The sequence below is a fragment of the Rhincodon typus genome, chromosome 5 (genome assembly GCF_021869965.1).
Source record: "Rhincodon typus isolate 14 chromosome 5, sRhiTyp1.1, whole genome shotgun sequence".
Classification (NCBI taxonomy): Eukaryota; Metazoa; Chordata; class Chondrichthyes; order Orectolobiformes; family Rhincodontidae; genus Rhincodon; species Rhincodon typus.
In genome coordinates, this window is record NC_063336.1 from 46,456,780 (window position 1) to 46,477,163 (window position 20,384).

General features: G+C 38.2%; 1 protein-coding gene across 1 annotated transcript in view; it reads right to left on the reverse strand.

The window, feature by feature from the left end:
- Positions 1 to 4,382: 4,382 nt before the first annotated feature.
- Positions 4,383 to 20,384, reverse strand: part of ufl1 (UFM1-specific ligase 1) — a 40,142-nt gene continuing 24,140 nt past the window's right edge. The window contains exons 6-15 of the mRNA XM_048596753.1: positions 19,995 to 20,174; positions 18,487 to 18,610; positions 15,570 to 15,686; positions 13,462 to 13,582; positions 12,509 to 12,675; positions 9,974 to 10,104; positions 9,095 to 9,175; positions 7,504 to 7,589; positions 6,267 to 6,447; positions 4,383 to 4,799 (exon numbers count right to left, since the gene is read on the reverse strand). Coding sequence (XP_048452710.1) covers positions 4,575 to 4,799; positions 6,267 to 6,447; positions 7,504 to 7,589; positions 9,095 to 9,175; positions 9,974 to 10,104; positions 12,509 to 12,675; positions 13,462 to 13,582; positions 15,570 to 15,686; positions 18,487 to 18,610; positions 19,995 to 20,174 — 1,413 coding nt within the window. The 3' untranslated portion in view covers positions 4,383 to 4,574. The remainder of the gene's footprint in view (positions 4,800 to 6,266; positions 6,448 to 7,503; positions 7,590 to 9,094; positions 9,176 to 9,973; positions 10,105 to 12,508; positions 12,676 to 13,461; positions 13,583 to 15,569; positions 15,687 to 18,486; positions 18,611 to 19,994; positions 20,175 to 20,384) is intronic.

The following is a 20,384-nucleotide window of genomic DNA, read 5'->3' on the forward strand; positions in this document are numbered from 1 at the left end:
AGAACTACATAGCTTCATCGAAAGCCACACTGATGATGTTACCTAGAATGGCGACAAAATGTCTGAACTGTAACCAGTCAGCTCGGCAAGTAAGTCAACCTCACCCACACCCAAGCTACAAATCTTCACAAGAACCTTAGAGAAGATATATTCATTCAAAAAGGAAGGGTAGGGAAAACAAATCAGAGCTCCTCGGACAACAAAGGAACAAGAAATGAAGGTCATGAAAATGCGTGGCCATGGTAGGTGTCAGGTAGTAAATACAATTGAGAACTAAGCTGAATACAGAAGGGAAGTGAAAAAATAAATTCGAGAAGCAAAGAGGGATTGTGAAAAAAGACTGGCACCTACCATAAAAGGATATCTCAGTAATTTCTATAAGCACATAGACAGTAGTAGTAAAAGAGTTGTAAACTGAATAGGGCTGATTGGTGCAAATTCCTTTTTGGTTGCCAAAAGACATGGCTGAGGCATTTAATGAATGTTTTGCACCTATCTTTACATATCAGTTCGATGCTGCTCAGGTCATGGTGATAGAGGAGGAAACTGATTCATTAGAACATTTAAAATTGATTAAGAGGTACTAGATAAGCTGTTGGCACTTAAATACAAATAACTCACTGGAACCAGATAAAATGCAACCAAACATATTTAAGGAAGCGAGTGTAGAAATTATGGACACACTAGCAATTATCTTCCAAACCTCCTAGATTCAGGAGTGCATGCCAAAGGATTGGTGAACATTATACCATTGTTCTAAATTGATGTAAAGATAGGCCCAGCAATTACAGACCAGTCAGTTTACCTTTCTGGTGGGATAACTTCTAGAAACAATGAATTAGGGTAGAATAGTCACATAGAAAATCATGGATTGATTCAGAAGAGTCATCATGGTTTTGTTGAGGTAAAATCTTGTCTAATTTGAGGTTTCTTGATGATCTAACAGAGGGACTGATACAAGAAGGTGGTTGATGTAGTATGCATGGGCTAACTAAAGGTATTTGATAACAGTGTCAACAGAAAAGACTTGGCAAAGCTATAGATCACAGAACAGACAGCAGCAAAGTGGATAAAAATTAGCTGAAGGCTAAGCAACAGCAAGTAGTCAATGGGTATTTTTCTGGCTGGAAATAAGTTTATAATAGAGTACTGGAGGGTCAGTTTTGGAACCCTTGTACAGTCTGATATCCACTCTAGATTTTTGGGTAATTTCAAAGTTTGTGGACAACACTCGACCTTGGGACCACTGTAAAAAGGGACATTGAACACTTTGTTGTAGTAGCAGCATAGGTATCACATTAAGTTCAACGTGGGGAATAAGATGACACACTTTGGTACAAAAAACATGAAAAAACAGTATGAAACAAAAGGTACTACGCTAAAGCATGTGCAGGAACAAGGAAATTTGGGACTATACATGGATGTTATTAAAGGTGGCAGGACAGGTCCAGAGAGCTATTAATAAAGCATATGGTATTCTAGGCTTCATTAATAGGGACAGAGTACAAGAGCAGGGAGATTACTGTGAACTTGTACGTAACTGTTTAGAACTTGGCTGGAGTATTGTGTACAGTTCTGGGCCTACATTACAAGAAGGATGTGAATGCATTGGAGAGTGAGAGTAAGAGTTTACAAGAATAGTTCCAGAAATGAGACACTTTAGTTATGAGGAAGGACTGGAGAAGTTGCAACTGTTTTCCAGAGGGAAGACCAAAAAAAAAATTGATAAATGTTTGCAAAAATCATGTGGGGGGTCTAGACAGTGGATATGGAATTTTTCTCATTTGTAAATGGATCTTGCCCCAGAGGGACAATCAGACTGTTTTGCAAAAGAGAGTGATATGAAAAAAAAAGGCTTAAAACAGCAAGTAGTCAGGGGTTGGAATGCACTGCACTGCCTGAAAGTAGTCGATTCAATTAAGGCATTCAATAGGGCATTGTTTCTCTTTCAATATAACCTCCAACATCCAGAATAACAGCGCCAGTCTACTGCCTTTCCCTAAGTTTAAATACTCAGATCCAGTGCAGACATGAATTCTTTGATTCAAGATCTTAATTATTTCCAAGTAAAGAGTGGATTTGATGAGTTTCCCCAATGAAGAGTATTAACAAAACATACAGGGATGGAGACACATTTGGACCTGAATTGCTGTTCAGCATTTTTGACAAATAAATAGAGTGGTACTGAATAAAAACTGTTCTCTTCCAGGGGATTATCCAACTTTCTAGAATTTAATTATAAACTGGCACAAGGATACGCAAGGACAAATGCAAACATTTATGTTGTACACTATAATTTTATCATGATACAATTTTAAATTAAGTCATTGTAAATACATTGTAACTTGCTTTTTAAATCAATTTTTATTTAAAAAATACTTATTATTATTGTAGTAATGGACACTTATGGCTTTCCTGTATGAAATTGCATTCAATATTTCAGTCAATCATTGGCTATTTTCAGAAACCAACCGTGTGTATTGTATCAGAGTGGTACTATAATGCTCAGGAAATGAAAATGGTGTTTTAAAAGTAAGTGATTTAAAAACTGCTGTATAATTGTCATAACACTTCTTAAAACTCCTCAATATCTACTTATCCAGATTAGTTCCAAACCTTCGTCTCAAACAATAATTTGTATCTACTCTATTTGAACCAACAATTCATGGTAACAGTTTGCAGATGGAGCTGACAGCATTTTTTCAGCATAGAATTGCACCCTGAAAATGAGCGAATAATGCAAATAGCAGATCTTGTGTTATGTAGTTTATACGCATGTATCGTGGTTGAACTTTATATTATTGGCTCCCAGCAGGTCTTCTCACTCTTCGACCTACGATACAGGAGGTTTGAATACTATGCAAAGACTACAGGATTTATTGTTGCATGTACCGAGATACAGTGAAAAGTGTTGTTTTGCATGTTATGCAGGCAGACTGTACCAGAGGGAAGAATACAGTTACAGCTGCAGAGAAGGTGGAGAGAGAGAGACAGAGAGAGAGAGAGACAGAGATCAACATCAACATGAACATTTGAGACATCCGTCCAAAAGTCTGAAAACAGCAGGGAAGAAGCTGTTCTTGAATCTATTTGTACATGCATTGAAATTTTTATATCTTCTTCCTGATGGAAGATGGTGGAAGACAGTATAACTGGGGTGGGAGGATCTTTGATGTTGGTTGCCTTCCCGAGGCAGCAGGAAGTACAGATGGAGTCAAATGGATGGAAGATGGTTTGCTTGACGGACCAGGCTGTGTTCACAACCCTCTGCAGTTCTTGCGGTCTTGGGAAGAGCAGTTGCCATAACACACTGTGATGCATCCAGATAGATGCATCATAAAAAGCATTCTGTGAAAACTGGTAAGAGACTTTGTGGACACACCGAATTTCCTTAGCCTCCTGTGTTTTCTTGACCATCGCATTGATGTTGGTGGACCAGGATGGATTGTTGGTGCTCATCACTCCCAGGAACTGAACACACTTGACCATCTCCGCCACAACACCCTTGTTGCACACAGGGGCATACTGTCCACCCTGCTTCCTGAAATCAATGACCAGCTCCTTCACTTTGCTGATGTTGATAGAGAGATTGAGTGCCTAGAGGCATGGTATAAACAATCTCTTTCCTGTATTCTGTCCCATTGTTGTTTGAGCCCTGCCCTACAGTGGTGTCGTCGAACTTGTAAATGGAGTTAGAGCTGAATTTGGCCGCACAGTCATGATTGCATAAGGAGTACAGTAAGGGGCTGAGTGCACAGCCTTATAGGGCACCAGTGCAGGTGGTGCTATTGCCTATTCTTACAGATTGCAATCTATGGATCAAGTCAGGGATCCAGTTAGAGAGGGGGAGCCAGAGATGAGCTTGTTTGGAATTATGGTGTTGAAGGCGGAGCTGCAGTCAATAAGTAGGAGCCTAATACAAGTATCCTTGTTGTCCAGATGTCCCAGGGATCAGCGTAGGGCCATGGACCTGCTGCACAGGTCGGTGACTTGCAAGGACCAAGGCAATTTAGCAAGTTGAAGTTGATGCGACCCATGACTAACCTCCCAAAGCACAACATAATCGTGGAAGTCAGAACCACCAAGCAGTCATCATTGAGGCACGTTGCATGAGTTTTCTTTGGCAGTGGGATGACGCTGGTCTTCACGAAGAAGGTGGACACTTCAGATCATACAGTCAAATGTTGATGATTCTTTCACCTTCCAATTGAAAATGTTTCCTTGGGGATAAACCAAGTATGAATGGCATTCCAAACAGGTTAGCACTTCACGTTGAAATTTTACTTGTCCCCCTACTTCAAAAGTGCCCTTTAATAAAGGAAAAATAAAGCTCTCTGTACAGTTAAATGTCATTTGTTATAATGTGAAAAGAGAGAGACTGGTAGATGCAATCATTTTAATAAAATTAATCAATACCTTTTGCGTTACAAAGGTAATCAATTAAATCTAATCCAGCTCCGCAGCTTATCCCATGTTTCTGATACAGGTGAAATCTTTAAATGTGTAACTATAACTGTTTAATGCAAATGTTGCTTAAGTGTGGATCATTCCACAAAATTCCATTTCAAATTACTTCACTCTTCAGTCAGGGAGGTTTTTCTGGATTTCAGAACAAGATCTTTGACGAATGGTGTTAATTCTTGCAGCTCCTTTCGAACAGTCTCTACATCATATTCACTCTCCTTCTCAATGCTGTTGCATTCACCAGGGTCATCATCTGCCTGGCCTCCTTTTTTCTGCTGACCTACAAGTTGTTTCACTACTAGGCCTTGGTACTTCAGGAGGAGCTTGTACTGATCCTGTGGAAAAGAATAATACCCAGGTTATTTTTTAATAACTTTTCCATTATAGTTACTTTTTCAACTAAAGCATTGAGACATCCAAAGATATGATTAATACTTCCATGAGTTTCAATACAACATTTTTGCATTAAAAAATTATGCAACACAATAATGTGGAGAATAGGTAACTTTTCAATTGACTCCATCTATACTTCTCGCTGCCTTGGGAAGACAGCCAACATAATCAAAGACCCCTTGCACCCTGGTTATAATCTCTTCCTACCTCTTTCGTTGGGCAGAAGATACAAAAGCTTAAATGCACGTACCAACAGATTTAAAGAAGTTTCTTCCCTGCTGTTATTAGACTTTTGAATGGACTTCTCAAATTTTAAATGTTGATCTCACGCTTCATGACATTGAATTCTGCGCTCTGTTCTATTACCCTAATGCACTCTGTATTGTATGATCTGCCTGTACTGCATGCAAAACAAAGCTTTTCACTGTAGCTAGGTACATATAACAATAGCAAATCAAATTAAAATAAATAGGACGCATAAAGCTTTAAATGGTATTTTAGTTAAATAGTCATGTCTGGGAAATAGTGATCAGAAAAAAAGCACGTTTACACATCCTTGACGTTGGTTCAATTAAAACACGTGTTTCATGCCCCTGTTTACAATGGCACATGATCCAAGGATATTACAAAGACAGAATCAACAACGCAAGCAGTCAAGGCCAGAATTCAAGTTACTGTCTTGATACTATACTCTTCCATGATCCATAAAAAGAATTTCAAAAGAGACATGATGGATTTTCATGATCAAAGATCAATTATGTCAACTCTATTCATTTTGTACCGGACATGAATTTACAATGGCCATTTAATGGTACAGGAATCTCCCACTGGGAACAGCAAGAAGATAGCTCAATAGGTTAAGTGAAGGTAGGGTGAAGTGACTTAAATATGCTGTATTTGAGACTTGGTCATTGATGCTGCTTCAACATTGATTCCTCAATTTTAAGGAAGTGTGGTATGGAATGAGAAAAGCCATTAAGCATGCTCATTGGACTAGTCCTGTACAACTTACATCATTTATTTATTTCTACACACATTCTCACTAATCCTTTAAGATTATCAAGCAGTTCTGAAAATATTCATCCACCCTGACATTTTGAGCCAGGCAGCTTAAGAAATTCCATTGTAGCAAACAGAGGATAACTGTGTCCTAGAAACTGCTTCACGATCACACTAGCTCAACACTCTGCATTCCTAGTCTTAAAAAACATATTACAAACTGAGGGATTAAAAAAAAACTCCATTTGTTTATACTTTTCAGAATCATACGGAACATTAACACTGTATCCATAGATTATACTTGATTTGAATCCGTATTTAAAAACTGGTACATGATCTAAATTTTTATACGCGAAACAGTAATTGGCTTCTTTTATCACGGAGTGGCTATGTTTAAGGTGACAAGTTACCTCTGGAATCTTGGTCATGAGGAATGTGATAATCTGTGGCACACATCTGCCAGGTGCATGAAGCATGTTGTGTGTTGACAGCTGAAAGAGCAGGACTGATGTCAGATGCAAAACTAGTGCCGGCTCCTCAGTGGCCTTGACTTGTTCAAGTAATGCCTGTCTGTGCTGGAAAATGACTTGTCTAGAGCAAGAGACCATTTGGATAAAAGTTAAACAATGTCCCACAAAGTCATTTTATGACATAGGTTTTATGACAGCTTCAACAATACTCAGGAAGCCTCACATCATCCAGGTCAGTCGCTTGACTGGAATCCTATCCATCCGCTTAAATATTCACTCCCTCTACCACTGACACATCATGACATCAGCGTGCACCATCTACAGGATGCATTGAACAATTTGTCAAGGATCTTTCAAAAGCAGCTTCCAAGTACATGAACTCTATCACTTTTAAAAGCAAAGGCAATAGATTCCACCAACTGCATGTTGCGCTATAAGACTAACATTGTGAATTGGAAATATATTACCAGTCCATCAATGGTACTGGATCAAAACCCATGAACTCCCTCCCTAACAGCATTAGGAGAGTAACTATATCACACAGACTACAGAGGTTCATGAAAATGGCTCACCAACATTTTCAAGAGTGATTAGTGAGAGGAAATAAGTGTTGCCCTTGCCAGCTAACAACCCAGAACAAAATACTGTAGATCTGTACTGCTTTTGTATTGTTGTGCAAAACCTACAGGAATACAGTGTTTCGAAAATATTATGGGTGCCAAAAATTAACATATTAAGAATTAATAACTAAGTATCAACTCCCTGAAATGTTAACTCCAATACCTGCAGCCAGATCTATTGAGCATTCATAGAGTTTTCTATTTCAATTCAGGTTTCCAGCATCTGCAATATTTTGTTCTTAAATTAACAATTAACAGCAAAAATATTGAGAGATTGCAAAACAATTAATTATCCTCCAAAGTAAACTGTTAAAGACATTTGTTTTAAAGTAGCAATGATATTCATAATATTCCAGTGCTTAGGATGAAACTCAGAAGAACAGAAAATGCAGAAATGCAGCATCTGTGGAAAGATGATCAGGGTTAATGTGTCAGGACAACCTTTCATCAGAACAAGCAATTACACATGTGAAACTGTCCAAACCACAATAATATTAACTCCAATAGTTAAGATTACACTTCCTAATCTATACTTTCTCATTCTTACTGAGTTTTACCTTTCTTTCTTTTTATCTCCCTTTTTGAGCATAATTCCACAGACTTCTGCCACACCATCCAATATGGTAAGGAATTCTTCTATATTCTTGACAGAAATCAAAGAAAAGCAGTCATTCAACCAAACAGCCTTATTCACTTAATAATAAAATTTTCTGTAGAAAGTTTCATGTTGTTTTAAATGTAGTGCCCAACTTACTATTCCCTTTGATAGTTGTCTATTGCTTATGGATTTTTTATGCTTCACCGTGTGCGGGAGCAGGTGAAGATTGCTAGACTGAATCAAATGGCTTTCTCAAGTTTCCATTTGCACAATCTTAAAAGTGGCTGCATTTGCTGTTCACTTGATCGATTACCAAAGGACAGTTTTGCCATGCTTGAGTAACTTTGTAGTCTGCCCTGGGTCAGTCCAAAAAACATTTTGTTGGCCCCCAGTAAAAGACACCTGCACACAGAGTGCTGGAGTTAGTCTAAGTCAGCATCAACCTCAAAAAATCCTCCTTGATATAGGGGTCATTCCCCTCCCAAAAGTAATTACTAGTAAAAATTCTGAAGACAGCCAAGTTAAACTCCAACATAGTTAATAAGTTATGCTAAATGGCTTATGGAGTAGAAATTAATCTTAGTTTCAGATCAGGAATAGCTGCTAGGCAGATAGCCACAGTAAGGAACTGAAATTGGTCAGAAGTTCCATTTCAATTAGGCAGACAGCCTAATTGGCGACCATTAGTTGTGTAATCGATTGGAAGCTCTTCTACATCAGATGTCCTTAACATGATTCAAAGGCAGTTAACACTTTTTAAAAGGAGCTACAATTATGCTGCAGATGATTCGTACTGAAAGTTTCTCACCAGAGCAGGAAAATAAAATGATACAAGTATCCTAGCTCGAGGGTACTACTTTGAAGACGCTGGTAGAAGACTTCAAGTAGGAATGTTCTCTCCCTACCAGGCAGTAGAAAAGGTGTCAAGGGAGGTGTTCAGCAGCAGTCAGCATCAGGTAATAACATACCGGACAATTCCAAAAAGCTTTCACAATCTGAACAGGGTTGCTACTCTCATCACTTTCTGCTTTATCATTCACAAACCTTCCCACCTCCTATAATCTTCAATCTTCTGTAGTCACCATTGTACACCTCACATTACTACTTTTGCATTTAATTCTGAACTTTATATCAGTTACTCTCCTCGCTTTTATTGCCTTCGCCACCTCAAACCTCTGCCGACTAGCACAAACTAGTACCACTGTGTACTCCATATGCACATTCTCAAAGCATGTCTGTTAGTCTCTCTTCTTGCTTACAAATAGTACCAGGCAACAACGGGAAGAGACCAGGCCTCAAGATCCTCTTTCCAGCTGAGCAAAACATTGTGTACACGATGGTTATGGTTTGCGACAATGTGGCAAGGCAGGGGTTGCACCTTGGCTGTTTTACACTCTTTTTCTTGTTGAAATCATAAAGTACTTCTAACTCTACTGGTTAAATTGACAGGTACACTACATGGAGAAATGATTGTACAACTCAGCCCAATGTTAACCAAGGCTAATTTTACTTTATTGAAAAAAAGAACTGAAGAGTCAAAAAAAACTTACTTTGCCACTCAGTGCGTTATGGAGCTTTGAGAGAGGACCTCTGGTTTCCTCAGGCAGTTTTGCCAAGATTTTCAATCTGAGCTGAACATTAAAAAAAAACATTCAGAATTCTCACAATTTTATCAGAAACGTGCATTTATATGAAATACAACTACAAACTGATACATCATGTGATGTTTCACTTGCCAAAGCTCTACTTTTACATAATCACTGCAAAACAGGAGCAGTAGACCATTCAGCCTTTGAGTGTGCTCCCCCAGTCAATAAGATTGTGACTGATATGTCCGTGCTGTGAATTCCGCATTCCATTTACACTCGATCACCTTTGATTTCCTAACAAGAATTATCTCCCTCTGCTTAAAAAAATATTTATTGACTTCGCATCCACAGCCTTCTAGGGCCATGATATCCAAAGGTGCAAAACCCTTACTGAAAAAAACATGTCTTTGTTTCTGTTCTAAAAGGACAGCACCCAATTTATAAACAGTGACACCAAGCTTTGCAAAAGTGAGGCAAAACTTGCAACAAATGCCAACCAAAAACAAAAAAATTCTGGAGAGTAGAGAAGTCTTTTTGTGCCCTATAGTATTTAAAGTGCAAAGCCTGTGTTGTTCAACAAATTAATCTTTGTGCTTTAGCCCAACCGAAACGTACAAAACAATCTTCATGCATTTGACAAGTTTTGAAAAAACAGGGCCTAAATTGCAGATTGAAAGTTTTTTGAAAGCTACACTTAAAATTACCATAATAATGGACCAACCTCCATAAATGATGACGACGACCAACATCTGACATATGGGAAAATGTAAACTTTAACCTAGCCAAGTGGAAGAAGCAAGAACAATAGTATTTTACACACAGTAACTCAGCTCTCCATACCTCAGCGGTTATTGTAGTGTATGTTTCCACTGCCATCATCAAGTCCCCAGCCAAGAAGTTGAAAAGAAGATTTGAAATATCGGTGCATATTGTCTTCAATAAATGCTTTCCTAGTTGAACGTGTGTGTCATCTAAAACATCCAAGAACATTACTGCTTGTGAGACAAACTAACAAAGGGAACATTACTGGGCGAATGTGGTTGTCAAGCATATGTTGATTCATTGCCAAATTCTCAACACATCACAGTAGCCTGTGTACTTCCTGAATGCACAGTGCACTGGTAACTACAGTAATTTAAAAGTAAAGGTACACTGTAAAAAGGTTGATGATCAGGTTTACAAATATGGAAATATCAAGTATACACATAAGCTGATCAATAAATGCAACCGTCACATAAATATGACAATTTTCACTGCATACTAGTAAAATTAAATAAGACAGAAATTTATGAAAATACTTAGGAGGCTCAGAATCTGTGGAAACACAGATAACAGGTTGGATATTCATATTGGGATCAAGAACCCACTGTCTGGATGACTTCTGCTATCTACCTATCCACCTAATCCTGAAATGCAAATTTCAAGTTAGACCAGAGACGAATCCAGCACTCACACCAAGCATTACTTGGAGGCAAGAAAGCAAACAGCAGACTGAAGCCATGATTAGGAAGGTAAAGCACAAAGTTTGCTGCTAAAGTACTTCAACTCCTGAAATGTTTCAACATTTAACAAAAAGTTTAGCTTTTGCCTGCTTTAAACTAGATGGCAATGCACTGACACACACTTAAGTCAAAATACATGGGGGCACAGAGCAAATTCCTAAAGCACCTAGGAAAATTCAATGGGACAACCAATTAGAAAAAGGTTGTTCCAGTGACTAGAAATACTAAAATCTCTTAGCAGTCGCTCCTGCAGGGGCTGGCCATCTCTTGCATTTGCTACTGACAGACTAGTTAGCCCATCATCAGCAAACGTTGGAGAGGAACAGCCCATGATTGGAACAGCAATAAATAAAATAAAATAAAAAGACAAAACTAAGTACACATCCAGAACAAAACAGATGAACTGATAGTGCACAGAAATAAAATAAACAGATACAATCTGATAGTCATCATAGGGACACGGCTGTAGGATTACCACTTGGGACCCAAATATTGAAAGGTACGTGGCATTTAGAAAGGACACACAGCAAGGAAAGGAAGGAGCAGCAGTTCTGTTACTTAGGAGTTGTATGAAAAATCTAGAGATGGCTCACAATTCAGGAAACGGAAACAGTTAATTATTTTAAAAGAGGATTAAATGGGCACTTGAAGGAAATAAACTTCTAGGGCGAGAGCTACAGAACTGGCAAGTGGAACGGATTGGGTTGTTCTACACAAAAATCAGCATGGACCTGATGGCCAAAAGGGCTCATTTAGCACCATATTGTCTATGAATCCAAGTCTATTATATGGCACATAATCAAATGTCTTTTGAAAGTACATATTAACAACATTAACTTCAGAACTCTCAACTATCTCCATTAGTTCTAGTCATGTTACTAACAAGACCTAATGAATAGCAAGCAGGACCAAATTCCCAAACAATTTTACTTCCCCTTATCCCATAATTGTTGAAGACAATTACACTGCTCCCAGTCCAGATTTACCTGAGATCTGTAATCGCCAGTATAGTCAAATTAATGAATCTATGATATCCTTGACACAAATAGTCCAAATACTTTAACCAGGTTGGCTAGCTCAGTACATTGGACAGCTGGCTTGTTATATACATTGCTGCCAACAACATGGGTTCAATTCCCCTACCAGCTGAAGCTACCGTGAAGGTCTCGCCTTCTCAACCTCGCCCCTCCCCTGAGGTGTGGTGACTCTCAGTTAAAACAACACCTCTCTCTCTAATGAGAGAGCAGCCCTATGATCTGGTAAGACTATGTCCAAATACTTTCAATTTTTACCAACTGTGCCATTACACTGTCTATACTTAACATTTCTCCATGAAGCCATTTGGATGTTTATGTGCTGCAGCATGTGAATTGTAACAGAAAATAGCACTAAAAATATCAGATGTAGGAACAGAAGTAGACTATTCAGGCCTTTGAATGTGGTCTGCCATTCACTGAAATTATGGCTGATCTTATAACCCTCAAGTGTATTTTCCTGCCTTTTCCCCATAATCCTCACTCCCTTAACAATCAGAGCCTGTCTATTTCAAACTCAAGTTTACACAATGATAAAGCCTCGAAAGCCTTCTGCAGTAAACAACTCCACAGATGCACTACCCCGAGGAAACTTCTCATCTGTGTCTTAAATGGGCGATCCCTTACTCTGAGATAAGATTTCATCATAATTCTCATTTACAGGACAACGATTCAAATTTTGTGATGCAGCACAATACCAGGACAGTCAATTAAAATGATTCACTCTGTTACCTTATTACACAAATCATCAGTGGAAACATAATCACCACCAAATCCAGTGTTGCAGGGGAACTCGACTGGAAACACATTTTAACACATTAATATGGCAGGGTATTTACCTGGAAAGAGTTTGGCTCCTTTCTCAAATAATCTTATGTTGTTATGAAAGTTCGATACCTCCTCCTGCAGTTCTTTTACAGTCTTTTTTCTATTGGCTCCTGCTGCAGAGGTGGCAGTGGACATGAACACTGAATGCAACACCTCCTGATAGCTTTTACTTAAAGGTCTATTAAAATAAAAAACATATGGTAAATGCCATTCTACAAAAGATGCACCCATTTTTAAAAGTACACATATAGTTACGAGCTGGTACATTTCATTCTCACTTTAAATCACGGAGTGGTGACAAAAAAATTTTCTCAAACAACATTAAACAAAATCTACAACATAGCTAGTGTGTAAAACCACTGAGCTGACATCGTGCCAAATTTTAGCAAACGAGTGGAAGTGTCAATTTAACATATTCCAAAGAAAGAAAAATCATCTGTCTTCATGAGTTTTTAAGAGACAGATATTTTCAAATAGCAATTTACAATTATGTGCGATCAGTAATCATCTAGACTTGTGTGATTATGAAAAGAAAAGCATTGTTCTCCAAATAAACTGGAAACAAATTCTGCATTCAGTTAAAATAATAAAAAAGTTACATGCTTCAATTAGCAATTTTATTGCATAAACTATTACTCCTCAGCTTGTTCAGTGCAACAATTTACACTTGCATCTCTATTGCAAATGCTTTTAACATGAAATGCGGTTATAAGAAGTTATAAATGTTAACTGCACTATGGTGAAGAGCAAAGGAGCTATTTTGGGTTTTGGTTGTTATGTATTATTCATACAAGATCATTTCTTTTTTAAAAAGATTACTCATTTACTTTATTGTTGTATGTTCGGTTTTGCTGTGCACGAGTGATCTGCCATATGCCCCTATTTTACAATGTCACTTCAAAAATACTTGTTTGCACACTGAGATATTCCAAGGTCATGAAAGGTGCTGCACAAATTACTTTACCTCATCAAATGTTCTGCAAGTTCACATATCATTTCCTCTGGACAGTCTTCAAGACGATTCCTTAAAATGTCTTCAATTTCTTCTTGTGCCATGAAAATGATCTCCTTTTGTTTCTGTTTACCTAACAAAAGCAGATAGCAAAATTTTAAAACATCATGCCAAGTGGAAGCAATACAGGCAGCCACTGGGTTGCAAACAGGTTCTGTTCAGGAGTTTGTTTAGAAGTCAACTTATGCACAAGTCGAAACACTATGCTGACAAAACAAAACAGACATGCGTAAGTACAGGAAACATTTGTATGTCAGATATTTAAAATTACATGCCAGTATGGGATCATGTGCGTTAAATTGGAAGTTCGTAAAATCAAGGACACCCCGATTCTTTGGTTTTGATTTCTTCAAAACATGGAAAATACATGTTGTATTTTCAGCTCAGTAATTTTGATTTATAGGTACATTGTTCTTCTCTGTACTACAGCATTGAATCTAGCATATTCTGTAGACACAACCAAACAAACATTTGCCAGATTGAAAGTAACAAAAGCTCATTTCTAGATGTATAGAACACTGGCCCACTACATGATAACCTATTTATTGGTAGAAATGAGCATTATGTGGAAGTAGACACCACGTTCACTTAAAATATCACCTTCCTTTCATACAGTTCTCAGGGATAAAGGCTGTTTTCAGATTAGTAGGATACAAACAGCTGAATGTCCCAGATTCCTTAAAATGCCTTCAAGTTCTTCTTATGCCATGAGTATTACCTCCTTTTGTTTATGGATTACCTGCAACTAACAATTCCCCTCTATACACTGAAATTGGATAAAGGCACAACAAAAATAATATTGAAGTTTTTTGATGATAACAAAAATTTCCAAGTTAAAAGAGAATCAGGAGGGCAAAAACACATCAGTGGGATGGGCGTACAGATGTCAAATGCAGTTCAACACTGAGAAGTGGGAAAGTGACTGCGAAAATAACATTTAAATATTAGCACTAATTTGTAAAAGTAGACATCCAGAGTGATTAAGCAATATCAAAAATATGTTTAATGTGGCAGTCAGCAAAGGTCATTAAAGGACAAATGGAGTTCTAGGTTTCATATACAGCATTTGAATATAAAAGCAAGCAAGTCATACTGATTTTTAAAAAAAGTATTGGTTTAGCAAAGGCTGGATTATGTGCACTTACAGCCATTCAATTGATGGAGATTTAGTAAAGTGGGGGGTAAGCATGGCATGAATTCACCAAAGTAATATTAGCATTTTATTAAGATAAAATTAATCTTCAACAAAGGTTAAGGAGCCATGCAATAAAAGCTTTTCAAAACTGGAAGGAGCTGAAAAAGACAAATTAAATAATGTTTAAAATAGTTACTGACGTACCTACAGGTGGGCAGCAATGGGGATTAGCAAGACAATGAGAAGGATGAAGGGAAAAGACAACAACTTTCATGCACAGGATTTTTACAACATGTGATGCTTTGCTATAGTATTAATTTAGAGAAACAAACATTATCTCAAAAGCAAGTACCAAGAAGATTAGAGGGAAGAACAGGGAAATAGAATTATAGTAGATAGGTGCAGATGTAGCGTTAGCACCAGCGTGAATTTGATAGACTTAATGACTTGCTCCTGTCATTATTCCCATTCTTCCAGGATTGCAATTTTCAGCAGCATCAATTAGACTATGAATGGCAGTATTTAAATTTATTGTAACAATATCAAATAACATTCAGCCATTCCACACTACACTCCAATGTTCTGACGTAGTAAATAGTTGCAATGGCAGCCATGTAACAGAAAGGTGGGGAAAACAGGTTTAGGATCCAGGATAACTCATCACATAAAATCATTATAATTGACACTGATGGAAATCTATGACCTTAGAATCTAACTGTACAATTTTGCATTACTCAACAAAAAAAATTGACAATTACGCATTAATAACCTGCAACATTGATTTTAAGTTTCAACAGATATAGCATAAATCATAGCTGTGCAATCTTAGTAAGCAATGTCAACTAAGCAACCAAAAGTGAACATATTACTTTGTTAGATTAAATACTAAAAAAGAAAACACTAATTAATCTGTTTAAGAACATACTTGTAGTTGACATCTCTTCATCACTATCTTCATCTCGCTTTCCCTTCTTCTTGGTTTTTCTGGTCCTGATCTCTCGAGCATTACCACCACCTCCTGCTCGGATACTTCCAGCACCTTCTAATGGAGAGCATTAAAACACAGATACTAAATCTACTCCCAAGATAGACTCATCTGGAGCTGCTAAAACAAAACTTGCATTGGTACTGTAGAAAGTGTCTCAGGGCACACAAGAGATGGATGCTGGGCCAAAGAAGGAAAAATTCTGAGTAGTGAACAAAAATATCACCAAATGATGAGTCCTAAAGAATGTGTGAAAGAGAGAAGAGAAGCAGAGAAAATCTGGGAGGGAAATCCAACAGTTTACCATCCAGATGGTGATGCCAATGGAAGCAGGATGTCAAATGAATGGCGAAATTTTGGAGCTTTAAACCTGTGCTTGTAGGTGACCTGGATTAGTTTTTCCAGGTGTGACAAGTAAAGAAATGGGGCTGGAATAGAAACATAGAATATAGGTGCAGGAGTAGGCCGTTCAGTCCTTTGAGCCTGCACCACCATTCAGTATGATCATGGCTGATCATGCAATTTCAGTATCCCATTCCTACTTTCTCTTCATATCCCACGATCCCTTTAGCCGCAAGAGCAACATCCAGCTCCCTTGTGAATATATTTAATAAACTGGCCCCAACAGCTTTCTGTAGTAGAGAATTCCACAGGTTCACAACTCTCTGGGTAAAGAAATTCTTCCTCATCTCAGTTCTGAATGACTTATCCCTTGTTCTTAGACAACAACCCCTAATTCTGGATTTCCCCAACATCAGGAACATTCTTCCTGCATCTGGCCTCTCCAGTTAATCAGGATTTTATATGCTTCTTTGAGGTCCCCCCCAATTCTTCTAAATTCCAGTGAGCACAAGCCCGGTTGATCCAACCTTTCTTCACATGTCAGTCCTGCCATTCCGGCAATCAGTCTGGTTAACCTTCACTGGACACCCTCAATAGCAAGAATGTCCTTCCTAAGACTAGGAGGCCAAAACTGCACACAATACTCAAGGTGTGGCCTCACCAAGGCCCTGTATACCTGCAGCAACACATCCCTACTCCTACACTCAAATCCTCGTGCTATGAAGGTCAGCATGCCATTAGCTTTCCTCACCACCTGCTGCACTTGCATGCCAACCTTCAGTGACTGTTCCACCATGACACCCAGATCTCTGTAGATGGATGTGAATGATGAAGGGCACAAAAAAGTTGTTAGAGCTAACCTCATCAGTGACTAAGACTGTGGGATGGAGGACAGGGAAACAGGATGTTAGAGGGGCGGTTATGTATATGGGTATGGAAGCTTCTATGGAAGGAGAATGGATCAGTAAAGAAAAGGGGAAAAGGGGCAAGACAAAGAATTGGAAATCACCAAGTGGAGGAGTCACTCAGGATGACAGAAGCAGTGAGGAACATGGAAGATGGCTCAGGGTGCATCTTAAGTAGAAAGTATACAGCAACGTGCAGTACTCTAACGGGAAAGTGGTGCCAAGGGAGCAAGGAGAGGCCAAACAAGTTGGAAATCGCAAAATGGCAGCAGCTTGTGAGTGCCAAGCAATGGAACATCAGAATGTGTGGGGTACCATGCGTAAACTTCTTGTGCTATGTTTTACAGAGATAAAAATTGAAGCCATGTAAACCATGTAACGCTGAAGTAGCTTTGCCATAATTACTGATGTAGCAGTAAAGATTCATAAATAAATCATATTTAATTTAATCAAATAATTCAAATTTAAAGAAAATAAAATTAGGGAGCTGGATCTAATTAAGGATGGCAAACTATCCTTTGATCTGGTCAGCTCCATTACTTCAATTAATTGATAACTTTGAATGATAATGACCGTTTCAGCCCATTCTTCCTAAGCTGTACTCCACATTATAAAACTTCCTCAATTTGGCAAAACCTAGAAGCCTGTTTCTGGGGATGGATAGGTGACCTATAACAGAGGGTCACGTTGGTTCAGTTACGAAGTAGACCTCTTCAGAGATCTGGCTTAAGATACAAAGGGCCTGACTTTGCTCTTTCAGGACATAATGCTGATGTCTGTCATTATTTAAGTGACGCCAGCATGTTCAGAATTTTAATTCTTTTAGTATGGTAAATTGCTAAAAAGTGTGAGCTTATGAAAGCACAGCAAAGAAAACAAAATGGAACAATTTCCACTGAGAAGTGCAAATTAGAGTGGGTGAGTTCAACACTAAAATGAAAGACACAAAGCAAAAGCGAGTAAAAGATAGGATTAAACTATAGAGAGAAAAGACACAAATCTATAACAAATAAAACTTGAGGGAATTATATACTGCACAGATAACAGGTAACTTTCAGAGTGATGAGGCAGACAGCAAGATGCTTTTCCTGTGAAGTTATCAGGAAATGGTTCAATTCTATTGGCAACTGGTAGATTGGAGTTTAGCGGTGTGTCTGACCCTCACCTGAAGTTGCTCTGTCATTCAAATATAAATAGCAGTGAGCAGAGCCTCATTATTATTCTGACAGAAGAATCACACTGCAGCAATGTAAATGGATTAATGGGTTGACTAACATGAAACTAAGAATGCCTTATGATGGCAGTGGAAGTCTAAAGGGAGAAACTGCACCATTCACTGGTGCTGTAGCATCTCACTTTGGAAAAAGTACAGATGTAAAACCGGTTAACTAGTTTTTACTTAGTTTCCAGATTTTTAAAATTAAAGGCAGGACATAAGGTAACATCTGTACTTAAATACAGTTGTGAAAAATACAAAATTGTAGGCTTTAATCTAAAAGAAACAAATTTTGAATGTTTTGAAATCAATTTGAACGTTGAAAGCTGCTAAAGACATTGAGTAAAAGTACACATACAGGGGCCCAGTTGCAAACTGTAATTTATGAACTCACCTAATGCCTTCTTCTTCCGGTCCTCTCGCTTGTCCTTTTTAACACAAATCATACTTTCTGCTATAATAGCAGCCTGCTTTAGGTCCTCCTCTGTTAACACATGGGCATGGTTATTCTGTACTTCCTAGAAAAAAGGCAAACTGTGAATAAATGTGAATACTGCGCAAACAGAACAAAAACAAAACTAGACTGTATGAAGATTTACACGAAGAATGTACAAATTCAATAGTCAAAAACATAGACGATAAATAAATTTAATGCAATAAAGTAGTAAAAATACTGGTTTAATTCCACTGGATACTCACATCACCTGAAAGTCCCAAAACCAAATCTTTGCCACAATGGTCTGAAATCACAATTCCCACCCTGAACGTATACAGAAGCAGAGGGACCTAGGTGTATTTTGTTTTTAAAAGTCACTAGAGCAGGCACAGTTTAAGAGCGTAGTTGATATTAAGGGCAGAGTATAAAAGTAAGATGATAGATTAAGATCATATTGAACATTGTTTCGGCCTTTCCTGGAGTATAGTGTCCAGTACTAGACATCACATTTGAGTAAAAATGTGAAAGGCATGAGAGTGAAAAGATTCCAAGAATGGCACTAATGATGAGGAATTACAATTATTTACATAGGTTGGAGAAGGATTCATTGAAAAGACAGTTGAGAAGAAATTTGATATAGGCATTCAAAATCATGAGGTGTCTAGACAGAGGGGGAAAAGGTTTCTATTGGTGGAAGGATCAAGAACAAGAGGGAACAGAATTTAAGCAATTGGCAAACGAAGTGATATCAACATGAGAAAAACATTTTCACACAGCAAGTCATGAGGATTTGGAATATGCTGCTTGAGAACATGGTGGAAACAGGTTAAATCAAAACACTTAAGAGAAAGTTGGATTGTTAATGGAAAAGGAAGAACATATAGGGTTACACAGGAAAGACAGGTGAGTGGCACTAGATAAAATGCCCCTTCAAGACCTGGCGTGAACAACAGGCCAAATGAGCACCTTCCATGCTATAACAATTCTGTGACTGCAGTCAGTGAAATTCCCACAGTCACCAGTCCAGAATAAATTAGTTACCACTGTGGCAGGATAATCCCGAATGTATTAATTCAGGTAATCTCTGGTACTAATCAGTTTTAACCTGCATTTACTTATTGCAGCAAACTTCCTGAAGTGCTTTGTAGAGTAAAAGAGATATCAAACAGGACAGAATTAGAATGCTTGAATAACACTGTGAAAAAGTATAGATTTGAGGAGTCTTTTAAAGATGCAGAATGTGGAAGTGGGACATGTGGGTTGAGGGAAGAAACTTCAGGAAAGGATCAAGGTAGCTTAAAGACTGCCACCAAATATGAAACGTAAGAAGGGCTAATATAAGTTAGGCTTGATGTTTTCATCAACAATTATTTTTAATGGAAGCACAACAATATCAATCTTTAGCACTGTAGACCTTGTTTCTACTGCTTCATGCTTGGATATGATCTTGGTAAATATTTCTTTACCTTTTCAGCCTTGTGCTGCATCATCTGCTCAAACAAAGACACACAGCTGCTAATGAACTGCTCACTGACAACAATAGTGTCCCCAAAAGTCCTGGAAGCAGAATGTTTCTGCATGGTCCTCATCACTTGCTGGAGCAAAATGGATGCATCTTCCTCAGAAAATGAAGTGGGTAGTAAGGGCTATATAGAAAACAAAGAGGAATTACTCAAAACATGTTCAAAAGTCTTAATGGATATCAAAAGTTATACAATTCCTCAGAGATAGTAGGAACTGCAGATGCTGGAGAATCCGAGACAACAAGGTGCAGGGCTGGATGAACACAGCAGGCCAAGCAGCATCATAGGAGCAGAGAGGCTGACGTTTCGGGCCTAGACCCTTCATCAGAAAAG